This window comes from Saccostrea cucullata, unplaced genomic scaffold (genome assembly GCF_032062105.1).
Source record: "Saccostrea cucullata isolate Sc308-1 unplaced genomic scaffold, CSIRO_AGI_Scuc_v1 ctg160, whole genome shotgun sequence".
Classification (NCBI taxonomy): domain Eukaryota; kingdom Metazoa; phylum Mollusca; class Bivalvia; order Ostreida; family Ostreidae; genus Saccostrea; species Saccostrea cuccullata.
Window position 1 is genome coordinate 583,609 of NW_026938254.1, and position 14,449 is coordinate 598,057.

At 34.8% G+C, this 14,449-nt stretch overlaps 1 protein-coding gene across 1 annotated transcript; it reads left to right on the top strand.

Annotated features, from left to right (window-relative positions):
• Positions 1–13: 13 nt before the first annotated feature.
• On the top strand, positions 14–14,141 carry LOC134249797 (peroxisomal multifunctional enzyme type 2-like). The gene is given in 27 exon segments (XM_062732154.1): positions 14–160; positions 1,153–1,206; positions 1,955–2,062; positions 3,652–3,711; positions 3,837–3,880; positions 3,883–3,922; positions 4,502–4,589; positions 4,685–4,719; positions 6,022–6,174; positions 6,378–6,494; positions 6,610–6,675; positions 6,840–6,902; positions 7,501–7,595; positions 8,114–8,192; positions 8,372–8,529; positions 8,723–8,846; positions 8,957–9,129; positions 9,212–9,281; positions 9,385–9,491; positions 9,904–9,990; positions 10,281–10,358; positions 11,048–11,186; positions 12,032–12,159; positions 12,644–12,742; positions 13,027–13,171; positions 13,400–13,527; positions 13,628–14,141. Coding segments are annotated over 27 exon segments (2,586 nt in total). The 5' UTR covers positions 14–102; the 3' UTR covers positions 13,718–14,141.
• The last annotated feature ends 308 nt before the right edge of the window (positions 14,142–14,449 follow it).

Consider the following 14,449-nt stretch of genomic DNA (forward strand, 5'->3'; position numbering starts at 1 on the left):
ATATTGCGCCAACTTTGACCTCAAGTTCAAAGGTAAATTGTCGACCAATCGGGATAAAAGTGACTGCAGAGTTGAAAGTTTACTTCAGTCATCATTCCCAACATGTCAGCGCCCTTGCGGTTCGACGGGAAAGTTGTTTTAGTGACTGGCGCTGGAAATGGTTTGTCTTTTAATGTCTTTTTTCCCTTAATGTGAAGAATATTTATGACGATGTGTCTTAAATCAGGCTTTTTAACTATTTTTCTGCAGTAGAGGAAAACGGTGCAAAGTTCATGTATATCTCTCACTAAGTTCAGAAACTGGAATGTTATTTTAAAGGCTGTATTGCTCTTTCTAGAAATTGTCATGTGTTAGGGACACGTAGCTATGCGTGTTTTTCGGTCAGCGAAATATAACTATTATAAGTTTCCCAAATTAATAGAAAAAATTTCAGGTTTGTGCATATTCTATGCATTTGTGTGTGAGAGAGAGGGGAGGGGCATTAATGAATGCACAATATATTACAGGCTTTTACAGCAATGTGAAAGAAAATGTGAATTAAATTTAGCAGATTAATATTACAAAAAAATTTGAGCAAAATAATAATGTACCTAATATATGTATCCAAAATAATTCATAATTTCTACAAGCTAATCCAAGAATAAGAGGAAAAGTATCAAGGTTCTTATATACAATAGTTAGCATATAGATCATCGGAAAGACTTATCCTGTTTTGATTTAAGTCTGTGATCTAAATAAAGCCACAAGGTGTATTCGGTATTTGTAGATCATATGAGACCACTGTGTTTTGCTTAATCATTAACAGATGAGATATTACTGTATTTGTTCTTAAAATAGCAGGCTTCATATTTTAGCGACTTTGGCGCAGACGAGGATCCGCATTTATAAATAGAATATACGACATGAAGATGTATAGCGCTAATTCATGATTACGCCAACAACTCTGTATCCATTGATTGCACTAAATTTTGAATATGCTAAATTATGTACATGTACACTATGTGCTTCTTCTAGATTTTGCATGTGTTAAGATACTAAAAAGCAAAAATTTTAAGAAAATGGAATGGTCAGATGATTTGACAGTCATATTCACCCAGATTATAGTATGTGTCATGCACGTGCACTTATATAAGTAATCTTCTTCTTTTACAGGGCTGGGACGGGAGTATGCCTTATGTTTTGCAGAGAGAGGGGCATCAGTGGTCGGTAAGCTTTCTTTTTGATGTTGTTCAATAACTTGAATATTCAGACAATAAAATAAAAACAAATCCATTTAATCTTCAAATTAATAAAATTGAATAATTTGATATAGGACTGATAAGTTATAAGATAGAGGGATGTTTATTGCTGTGGATGCAAGAATGTTGATACCTATGCTAAATTGCTGCCATGGTTGAATAACAGTTATATAATTGTAACGGGAAAGGAGAAAGATGTGACAGACTAGACCCATGATTTGAACCCTGGCCCCCTGAATCTCTAGTAGGGTGCTCTAGCTACCATATGAGCTGTCTGATCACCAGCTATGGAACCCATTTGACCACCACAATCCTCCCTCCAAGGTTTTGAGTCCCCTAAGACATCAACCCAGGCTCTTACCTGGCAGGGGAGATTCGCTTGTTACTTCCAGGGCATTACACCAAATGTAACTGGAGAGGAGGAAAATGCAACAGACCAGACTGGGATTTGAACCCGGACCCCTTTTTCTCTAGTCAGTCATTCTATCAACTGAGCTAACTGAACATTATGGCAATCAAACCTGTATGACCGCCACCCAATGTTAATCATTGTTGTCTGTTGTCATATTTTAAAAAAATTTCCAAAACCTGAAAAAAGCAGATTTATGTTTTTAATTAACTTGAATTAAATGAAATGCAATACCTGTTGATACAGTGTGCCAAAACTAACAATGCCTTACTTTTGTTAAATTTTCAATTATGATTTTGATTTGTAGTGAATGACCTAGGAGGAAACTTTAAAGGTGAAGGAAAGAGTTCCCGCCCTGCTGATGTAGTGGTGGAGGAAATCAGAGCCAAAGGAGGAAAAGCCGTTCCTAACTATGGTCAGTATTGGGTGGTTCCTAATTATGGTTGGTATTGGGTGGTTACCAGTACTAATTATGGTCAGTATTGGTTAGTTCTTAACTATGGTCAGCATTGGGTAGTTCCTAACTATGGCTAGTATTGGGTGGTTCCTAACTATGGTTATTGGGTGGTTCCTAATTATGGTCGGTATCAGGTGGTCACTAACTATGGTCAGTATTGGTTAGTTCCTAACTATGGTCAGTATTGGGTGGTTCTTAATTATGGTCAGTATTGGGTGGTTCCTAACTATGGTCAGTATTGAGTGGTTCCTAATTATGGTCGGTATCGGGTGGTCACTAATTATGGTCAGTATTGGTTAGTTCCTAACTATGGTCAGTATTGGGTGGTTCCTAACTATGGTCAGTATTGGGTGGTTCCTAACTATGGTCAGTATTGGGTGGTTTCTTACTAGGGTCAGTATTGGGTCATTCCTAACTATGGTCAGTTGGGTGGTTCCTAACTATGGTCAGTATTGGGTGGTTCCTAACTGTGGTCAGTGTTGAGTGGTTCCTAACTATGGTCAGTATTGAGTGGTTCCTAACTATGGTCAGTATTTGGTGGTTCCTAACTATGGTCAGAATTGGGTGGTTCCTAACTATGGTCAGTATTGGGTGGTTCCTATCTAGGGTCAGTATCTGGTAGTTCCTAACTATGGTTAGAATTAGGTGGTTCCTAACTATGTTTAGAATTGGGTGGATCTTAACTATGGTAAGTGTTGAGTGGTTCCTAACTTTAGCCAGAATTGGGTGGTTCCTAACTTTAGTCAGTGTTGGGTGGTTCCTCATTATGGACAGGTAGGGACCATTCATAATTAAAGAAAGAGCAGGGATGGATCAAAACATTTCTTTTGCTTGTATTACCTTCCCTAACTCTATCAGTGGAATGGTGGAATGGATAAAAAAGTTTTCCCTCTCACAGACCTTATTGGGGCTCAATTCAAGCTCTTCTAACACCATAAAAAAAGGTTTAGTGAAGGTTGAAACCTTTTTCGAACTTTTTTCAAAAGTTTGAACAAATTGAGTGGAGTCTCATCAAAAATTAAGGAATGCTATTTCCTCTTCAAGCTATTTTTGGAGGTGCTGAATTTCTAAACTGACAATTACAGTGGACCTTCACAGACTTTATCCGGATCAATATCCAGATGCTTCTAACACCATTAAAAAAAGTTTTTATGGAATAGAACCTTTTTAAATGTTTTTTGTCAAAAGTTTAACTGGTAAATAGTGGTGGAGTCTCATCAAAAATCATGGAATGCTATTTCTTCTTCAAGTTATTTTAGAAGGTACTGAATTTGTAATGTTGTTTTCAAGATTAAATCATTAAAATTTGTTTAAAAATGAATTTTGAACTGCTTCTTATTAATTAAAAATGTGAGATTTTTTTTGTGTGTGCTAACAGATACTTCTGTTGATCTTTGTTTGACAGCTTAAAAACAGTGGCAACCTATACATTTTATGTGATCCTTAATAATGTTAAACTATACACAGTGAAAACAGAGTGTGGATTCACCAAATGATTGTAAGCTATAGAAATGTTGACATGATTTTTTTATTTTTGTGATTCACAGATTCTGTTGAAGAAGGAGAGAAGCTGGTGAAAACTGCACTAGAAAACTTTGGTCGTATTGGTAAGTATAACATTTACCAATATCTAGCACCCATTAAAAAGTGTATTGCATTAGCACTTTCATAGTGAAAATTTTCGACTGGTAAGAGAGAATTCATTTGATTTTATTCCCATAGTGATCAGTAGATTCTATGATTACAGATAGATTGTACATTACAGATAGATTGTACATTACAGATAGATTCATGCTCGCATCAGTGACCAGGATTGGGGTCAGTGCACAGAGACTGTTAAGGTCATCTTAGGTTTAACTTTTAGATAAAACATAACGGCATCTCTTTAGAGAGTAATGTCAAACAAGGGAGATAATTCTTGAATCTTCCGTACAAATTTAGCTGCACATCTTGGAGGGAATTTTGTAAGAGAGTAAAAACTGTATTAAACATTCTAATTATATCAGATTTATTGCTTTTAATTTTGGGATTGCTGAATTTTTTTTGTGATCAGGTCAAACACTTGGTTCAAGCACCTGCTCAACTCAAACAAAACAAACTTGCAATGCTTGCTGGATGGCTCTGTATTTTCTGATACCGGTATAGACAATTATTTGGTATACGAAATTGATTTCGTTTTGAATTTCTATTGCTTACTCAGAGTTGTGCATAAGAATATATGTGTATAGCAGAATTAAGACTGTAGTGACACCTTTAGAGCAAAAACTAACAGACTGTCATGGATAAAAAAATGAAATTTCAACTAAATGGATGTTAAACACAAGAATCTGGCTGTGTTTTATGAGTTGTTCATAAGTAATCTATCTTATAATATGACAGTAAACATCCAATTTTCAGATTTAATTCATAAGGTCCACTTGAGGGGTTCCTTCCAGGTAACTAGAGCAGCATGGCCACACATGAAAAATTGTGTTAAAAGGGGTCTGTCATTATATCAGATTTATTGCTTTTAATTTGAAAAGAGTGAATTTTTTTTGTGCTAGCATTACATATGTATTACACTGCTTTTGTTTTATACAGAATTATCATGGTGACTTCTGCAGCTGGTATCTATGGTATTTAATGATACAAGCTAATTATGCAGGTAAGTTAACATTCTATCCTAGTTTAATTTATATTTATTTTCAAGAGTGTGCAGAAGAATATATGTCAAAATAGCAGAACTGTAGTGACACGATTGAGAAAAAACTAACGATAGTCGACTTCGGAGCACTTTTTGGAAAAAAAAACAACTCATCGATAGCGTTTTTAAAAATCAAAAACCCTTTTCGTAAATTTATGTAAAAAGTAACATTATATGCCTATACTTTGTGTTACACACCGATGTTCAGATGATCCTTAAGTTGGGATAAGATGTAGAAAAGAAATAGATCTACACCAGCAATTGATTCTCACACATGTAAAAGAACAATTACTTTCATAAATTGGTCTGTAAATTCTTTTGTTCTAGTACAATTAGAGAATTGTCAGCACAGTGTTTTTAAAGCTTACTCAGTATTTAAAGTAAATTGGAAAAGGGGAGGAGATTATTGTTTTAATAATTATCGAAGTTTCAAAACTTCACGGCCATGCTGTGTTCCTATAGCATAATGTAAACATTCATAGAGGTAATAAATAAATTTATAATTGGTACAAGTCCAATTAATAATTTTCAAAGTCCAGTAAAGCACTTCATAATTTACTACTATAACAATTAAGGTCAGCAATTGAGAAATAATTATCGCGGTATGTAATTACCTGGTACTGTACTTTCTATGTTTACAATGTAGAAATTTATATACTGTGACTGTGTTTAAGCTCTTATTCGTATAGAACGTATATATATGTGTTAGAAATGATTTTACAATTTTATTCAGAATTCATTGACCCCCCCCCCCCCCCCCAGCTGGTATTTGCATGATCAAATTTGAATGTTGTTTCATTACAGTGCAGGTAAGATAACATTTTTTTGTAGTTATAGATTTATTTTCATGAAGTGTTCAAATTTGTCCTCATCTGTTGACTTTGTTGACCCATCATCTTAACTCTTGGTTATGAGTCTACATATAGCTCCCTCTAGAATGGGAAAGGATTGTACAATTTGGTTGTGGTTTGCAACGATGTTTTTGACCACAAATTTTATGTGATAGAACTTCCAGTTTTACAAAGGAGTATCATACATGAAAAAGAGAAAAAAGAACAAGATTTGATTCAGAAAAGTTTGTTCTATGTTAGGGTCCATTGATCACTTGTTTTGAAATGTTTGAAATATTTAACTGATCTACATGTGTATTATTCTGTCTTGTGCCAGAATTTCAAAGCACTGTATTTCAAGCTCATTTAATATAAACAGACTATTTTGGAGGGAAGTATATAAGGTGTTGATGTGATTTCATTCTCTTTGTTAGCTAAGCTGGGCCTTCTTGGCCTTGGGAATACCCTTGCTATTGAAGGAAAGAAGAACAACATTTTCTGTAACACCATAGCTCCAATGGCTGGATCCAGAATGACAGAGACCGTCCTGCCTCCAGGTTTGTCCCTGTAACCATTGTTAAAGCTTCAGTGATTTCTAACAAATGTAGAGTCAATACTTGTTTTTTGATTTCAAGTTTTATAATTTGTGCCTGGTGAGGGATGGTGTAGCTTTATATATGTCTATTGTTAAATGTTGGTTATTACATTAATGAATAGTTCTTTGGATCATTATTAGATGTTGGATATCTTATTATCACAGATATTGTGGAAGCCCTGAAGCCTGAGTATGTAGCACCCCTTGTTCTATATCTGTGTCATGAATCCTGCACCGAAAACGGGTCGCTATACGAATGTGGAGCAGGGTGGATTGGGAAACGTAAGAACAGACTTTCCTCTCTTTTTCTTTTAACAAACTACAACAGATTTGATACATGTAAATCTTTTGAGATGGAATGCTTTTAGCTGATGTTTCTTTATGTTGCTTATTCTAGTGAGATGGGAGAGAACCCAAGGAGCTGTTTGCCGTGAGGCAGGGAGAAGAATGACCCCAGAGGATGGTAAGTATACATGTACATCCTTGGTAAAATTAAGAAACTGAAACAAAGTTACACCGAATTTTTTATTGAAATTAACATGTGTAGATTATGAAATTTGAGATTATCTACTGCATTAAATTTTTGGTATACATGTACATGTTGCTAACTCAAACTTTTATTTTCAGTTCGTGACAACTGGGACAAAATTTCGGACTTCAGAAATTCTACACATCCCAAAAGTACAACAGGTTAGTATTAAAATGTCATCTAAATTAAACTCTACATTGTTTTTTATTGTATTGTAATGTCATCTAAAATATACACTGTACTCACAACATTATTATTGTACTGCAATGTTTAGCATTAATTTAATCATATTTTTTATGCCATACCTCTCATTTACACCAAATTAATATAAATCATATATTAAAATTGCAATAAATTGATATTAAAATTACCAGTAAACACCCCCCTCTCATCAACTAAGTTAAAGGGGGTATGATAAATGTTAATTGTTCCATATAGACAGATGGAGACTTAATTTGAATCATAAGTAGGAATGAACAAGTTAATATTTTCATATACACTTACATGTATTTGCATTAAAGAAAACAGAAATAGATACAAATCAAACCACATATGTTGTGTAAAATATTTTTAATGTACACTAAATCTGATTTTAGATAAAGCTCAGGAAATGTTTGTGTGTAACATATTTTAGATATTTTGTAGAGTCATATTTACGTTAGCATGTTTGAGATATTTTGTAGAGTCATATGTACGTTAACATGTTTGAGATATTTTGTAGAGTCATATGTACGTTAACATGTTTGAGATATTTTGTAGAGTCCTCTGCATACATGATGAATGTTCTGAAGGACTTGGACATGGAGCCTTCACCATCACCGCAATCATCTTCAGGGACAGGAGGCATAGACATTGTAAGTCTGACAGCAAGAAAATCAGCTGTTCTTATCTTATTGCTGTGTAGGTCAAGTCATTAATTTGTTTTTTATTCATTATAACTGAATATTGTGTTGAGCATGTCAGTAACTGATCATGGAATGGTTTCACATCTCAGTCATACAGCAGAGGTGGCCAGATTGTACTTACATGTAACACACTCCCTGAAGGATATGTATTTGGTCTCCCTGTTGCAATTTGTACATGTTACATAGTTTAAGGAGTTGTATTACATACATGTGGCCTCCTTTTTGGTATTTAAGTAACATTTATGTGTTTTCCCTGTTTTGTGTTGTGTTACACATATGTCACTTTCCCGTTTGGGTTTGTGTTAAATGTATGTGGATTCCTGTTAGATGTTTTATATGTATGTGGCTTCATCGTTGGGATTTGTGTTATGTAACTCCTTTGCATAAGTTGGGAGGTCTATTCCTGTAGTGAAGGGCTGTCTTTATGGTGCCCCTCCTCTTTGTGATATTGTGTTTCTTTGTACCAGGAGGCAGCTAAAGCACATAGAGGACCACCCAGTCAGTTCACCTACACAGAACGAGATGTCATTCTGTATGCTCTTGGAGGTATTTGAGTCTTCTTCTAGTATTGTATACCTTTTGGAATTAAAATGATTAAGTATTCATATACACATGTAGATGTATTCTAATCTTCCTGTAAATTAAATAGATTTTTAAATTGATTGTATTGATTGGATGTCTAGTTTGGATAATGTGAAGTATTAATGTACAAGTACATTTGACAGTTGGTTCATCCACTAAGGAGCCGGATTACCTGAAGTTTCTGTTTGAGGGGGCTGGAGATTTCTGTGTCCTCCCCAGTTTTGCTGTCATTCCTGCCTTTAATTCCCAGACAGGGATGATGATGGGGGGCCTACCAGGATTCCAGATTGATTTGACTAAGGTGAAAGTCAAACTACTCTGTACAGTACTGCTATACTGACTTTGTAATTCATTTACCAAATGAATTTATGGTTAATAAGCAGTGATATTTGTACTTCCTTTGAGCTTTGATCTAGCTTGTGCTCTCTGAGTTCTAGTTTATGATCTGTGTACTATAAATTTTTTTAAGAAAAATGTAAAAATATTTATTTTAGGTTCTACATGGAGAGCAATATACAGAAGTGTACAAACCCCTCCCAACCAAGGCTACACTGACCTCTAAATCAAGAGTAGTGGACATACTGGACAAGGGATCAGGGGCAGTTCTTATTGTCAATGGTAAAATAAACAGTTAGATGCTTATTGATAATGCATGACCCTGTGGCCTATGAATTAAGCCCTTGGTGTAAAGGTTAACGATAATGCATGCTACTGTTTTGTATTTTCAGTGGAAACCTTTGATGAAAACAATGAGAAGGTTGCATTTAACCAGTTCAGTACATTTGTGGTTGGTGCTGGGAAATTTGGAGGAAAGCGGAATTCTGATGAAGCCAAACCCACAGTTAATCCTCCCAAAAGACCCCCTGATGCCAGCATTAGTGAGAAAACCAGCGTGGATCAGGTCTGGCAAATTGTATTTGCAGCTGTCCTTCTATTTGTGCTAATGTTCTCTGTAGGTAACAGTGTGTTGTGTCTGATTTCAGGCTGCCCTTTACAGATTAAGTGGGGACAGAAACCCTCTTCATATTGATCCTAGCTTTGCTGCCATGGGAGGTCAGAAGTTTTACTAGATCTATCTATTAAGTAACAAATAAAATTTTATTGCTGTAACAAAAAAAGATAGCAGTGCTTGATTACTTATGCTGTATATTTGCAGGGTTTGCAGAACCGATTCTACATGGATTGTGTAGCTATGGATATGCCACAAGGCATGTTCTACGACAATACTGCAACAATGATGTGTCTAAATTCAAAGCAATCAAGGTTAGTCTGATTTCCTGTTTTAAAGAATTAAGTTTATAATACATATAACTGCATTTACATGTTTCTAGAAATATTTTTGAATCTCATAAAATATTCAAATCAGTGGAACTTCATGATCAGTAATCTAGATGCGAATAATGCCGATGCTTCACATTCTAGACAATTCTTGACAAATTGGTGGGAGAAAAAATCACATAGACATATCTAATTATTACAAATAATGTTTCAATAATCTGAATGTTTTGATCATTAAACAGCATTTGAATGAACAAGGCTAAACTATTAGTGTAAGGTTTGCAAATGGTTTGCTTTTAAGCTAACAAAACCACTGTTTTGAATGTATATGATTTTTTAAATTCAGACATTTTATTCCTTCTTAAGCTTAATGACCTGTTTTGTATGTAATGAACAGGTGAGATTCTCTAAGCCTGTATTACCTGGTCAAACCATACAGACAGACATGTGGAAGGAAGGAAGCAGGGTCTACTTCCAGTGTAAGGTCAGTGTGTAGAAGAGTGTATTGTAAAATCCTTAGTCTTTACCAGTATTAGATGGTCTGTTGATCAAATAATTTTTAATTTTCGTAAAAGGTTTACACTATATACAAGTAAACTAAATAAAGAGTTAGTGTTAATATGAGAGATAATGAACATTATCAACTGATTAAAATTATAAAATTTCCTTTCTTTAAAATATGTATATGAAAATAAATTTGGTTAGATAATGAGACCTTGATATCTTTTAAATATGTGGACAATTTGGATTATTTGAATTTTTCTGGCAATGTAGGTTTTGGAGAATGGGAATATCAGCTTGTCTGGTTCCTACATTGACCTCAACGAAGGAGGGGCACCAGCAGTATCACAAGTAAGATATTTGATAACAGGCAACATTTTTCTTTTGCCCCATTGTTCACTAACTGATGTCTTTGGTCTGTAGGACAGTAACACAGGTTTCCCATACTTCACTCTTTCAATGTTTAGCCTTTGGAGTCTTATACAAGTTCTCTCTTTTTGTTTTCTTTTGGCTTCTGTTGACCACCGCCAAGTGACTTTGGGCCTTCCTCTCCTCTGTTTTCCCTCTGAGGTCCAGAAGAGAACTGCCTTTATAATGTTCATCTGAGTCCCTTCTATGTACTTGGCCAAGCCAATTCCAGTGTCCTCGGATAATGATAGTGGCCAGTTGTTACTTTTTTCAACATCTGTTTATTTCCATGCCCATGCAAGGAATGTTTGCTTATTTTTTATAAATTCATACCTGAAAGTAAAAATGTGATTTAGAGTTACTGCCCTTGCATACAGATTATAGTTTGATTGTCATAAAGTATGTAGGATATTAATGAGATATCATTACTTAGATATATTTTTTCTTAGACTTGTAAAGTAGTTAGATTAAATATCACAAGGTTGCATAGGATTTTACAATTTTCTTCCCTTTGCTCAAATTTTGGAATGAAATACAATTATGAGTAGTGATGTGAAACCATTCCAAGAAGTATATGTGCTATATCAACCTCTCTTTACATGTACATGTACAGTTGTTTGATTTTATTTCAGGCCCCCAGTAACCTGGCTTCTGATGCGTTGTTTAACGACATGGCACAGCGAGCCGCGTCACAACCAGAGCTGGCCAAGAAAATCAATGCTGTCTTCCTCTTTGAGATCACTAAAGACAAGAAAGTGGCAGCTAAATGGAGTAGGTCAAAATACACTGTTATAATCACTAGAATTATCATTTCACAACAAATGTACCTGAACAGGGACTAGGATAATTATTGTTCTCACATTTGTTAAAATTAAATACTTTAGAGTTCCACCAAAGGCAGTGATTTGTAGTGCTTATTTTGGATATTTTAAATGAATGTATAGTTTACATGTACCAGTATTTTAGATCCTTGATCACAGGTGTCATTAAGTATAATTTTTCTAGTGGATGGGTGAAATATGAAAACAAACAATAATTAAGCTCAAAAGTCGATTGGAAAACAAATTGGGAGCAGAGCAAACTTGAAACAAAAAAAGACATCAGAGGTGGGATCAGGTACCATGGTGGAGAAAGTGTTCCCTGTGGACTGGTCACACCCACCATGTGCTCCTTGCCTTAAACAGGCTAATGGAAAAATCCTTAGAAAAATCAGAGGGAATTGCCAATACAAATTCATAATTTGTATGAAAAGTGTCAGTCAACATTAGACTTCAGGATAGATTATATTTGCTAACAATGTCATTGTATAAACCATTGAATTTGCAAAATGTTGAAGTGGGACTGTTGTTATCCTTGTATCATCAACTTACTTTTAAATAGCTTGCTTCGTCTTAGAAATTGTTTATACCTAGAGCAAGATGTAAAGATATAAATGTTCCTTTTATAGATTTTATTTCACTCTTTCTCTTTTATAATATTTTCTATCATAATAAATATTTTTGAAATTTTTTAACTGAAATGCTGTTTAAAAGATTTATTCTGTAAAAATTACAAATATATTAAGGTTATTTATAAGAAAGGTTCAGGAGTGTGGATTAATCCTGATTTCCTTTCAGCTGCTGATATGAAGACAGGAGGGGGAGTGTATCAGGGGGGACCTAAGCAGGGCAAGGCTGACTGTACCCTGACCATTGATGACCAGGCATTGATAGACATGGCCGCTGGCAAACTAGACGGACAAACAGTAAGCATTACCAGAAAATACTACCATCATTGACATATACTGAACAAGCTTTACAAATTGAAGCACAGTGTGAAAGTTTTTCAGAGAACATAGAATACTGATAAACTTACTGCAATCAATATTAAGTGCAAGAAACATCCTCAGTGTTTTATTTTTTATGCCAGCTGATATGTTAGACTGAGGTAGCTGGTTCTTTCAAATACGTATTGCCAGACTGTTCAATAGGCATCATCCCTTGGGACCCAATGCAGCCAGGCCAAATAATACATACTTTTCTCTTCGTGTATAATCTTTAGAGCCACAAACTGATCTGCTTTGAAAATGCATTACGAGTACTGGTAATGTAGATAGTCATTTATCACTGGCTACCATCTCTACTTATAATGGGGATTTGACACTTCTACATCCATACAGCTGAAATGTCCAGTTGTGATAAGAGATATATTCTACGGAGACTTTGATAAGTTCTTTTCATTTGACCTAGGCTTTCATGAAAGGAATTTTAAAGTTGAAAGGAAATATGATGTTGGCTCAGAAACTTGGTGATCTTCTAAAGCCAGGATCTGCTGCTCCGTCTTCTAAGGTAACAGAAGTTACATGCTTATTATTTGTGTTGAATCATTTACTTTCTTTACTGTACACTTCTTTTCAAATAGAATTTAGAATGTTTTAGTTAAATAATCAACTTTTTAAGAGCAAAAACTCTGACTTGTCTTGTTAATACCATGATTTAACAATAATTTCAAATGAATAGTTCAATACAAATTCTTAACAGTTTGAATCTTTTTATCCAAACTCTGATGAATGATGTTCACAAATTAAGTATAATTTTCAGTATAAATTTTGAATTTTTCACTATGTTGATAGCCTTCTAGCAGTTCCAGTCTGATGAGTGATGGGCTGTTTGAAGAAATGGCCAAACGGGCAAAATCTCAGCCTGATGTCGCTAAGAAAATCAATGCTGTCTTCTTGTTTGAAATTACAAAGGATGGCAAACCTGCAGCAAAGTGGAGTAAGCATCATGTTTTTCTACTTTTCATTTAAAATTTTACTAAGAGCAGGGAGTGCAAGTGCTCTAGGTAAGAGTCAGTATTTGTATTAAATTTATAAAGATTGGCAGCTCTAAGATACAAGTATTGATGAAAAAATTGAAACAGTTTGATTTTAGACCTGCTTTCTTATCAACAAGCCCTCTTGATTCTCTCTGTGTATTATATTTTTACGCTGTTTTTGAATTCAGCTGCAGACATGAAGACAGGAGGAGGGATATACAGGGGGGCACCTAAACAAGGAAAGGCAGACTGTACCCTCACTATTGACGACAAAAACATGGTGGACATGGCTACAGGCAAACTCAATGGACAAACGGTCAGATTTCTTGACAAATCACTGTCTGTTGTATCAATTAATTTTTTACGGAATGATTAAAACTTGCATGTTTATTTGATGTTTTAATTCTTGTCAACAGGCATTCATGAAAGGTCTTCTGAAGCTGAAGGGGAACATGATGCTGGCCCAGAAGTTAGGCTCCCTGTTTGGAGAGACCTCAAAGCTCTGAATGTTTGACCCAGTCCACAGGACCCACAGGCCATGTGACTCTGTCAGAAGGAACCCCAGACCATGTGGTTCAGAGGAACAATGTACTGCAATGTTGAAATGTTACTGAATACTGTGAAGAAGTGATTTATTTAATTGTTAATGATGATGATTAAAACTTGATCATACCTTTTTAAAAGAAATGGATGATTATGAAAAGTGAGGATTTTTTAGTTGACTTCTGCAATGTATGTGAAAGAAACATTATAAAAATTGTATTTGAAATATTGTCAAGTGATTTGTGTGTGATTCCACAGCTGTATCTGTGATATTTAGATTTTTATCTACTTTCCATCAAATCAAATACAAGTATGACCCTTTGTGCATGTGTATTATGAGCAACATTTGTCATCATAATATGTTTACAAATAAATTAATTTGCATTATTGATTTTTAATATATGATTTCAAAAATGGAAAATTCATGAGAATTCTGCAAAAATCAATGGATACTGCACTTGTTGACATATTTTTTTCCCATTACATCTGTAAAATCTAAATGCTTTACAAATTTCCATCAACATTCTCCTTCCTTTTGATGAATGATTGTGTGGTTCAATATAACTGGATAATTCAGAAAATGCCAGCATATTGTATCTAGCTCACCTGAGCTGATGTGATCTTTTCTTATTACATTTTATCTGCTGGCTGTCTGTCTAGCTGTAGGATTGTTGGTCCATCTGTAAACTTTTCAC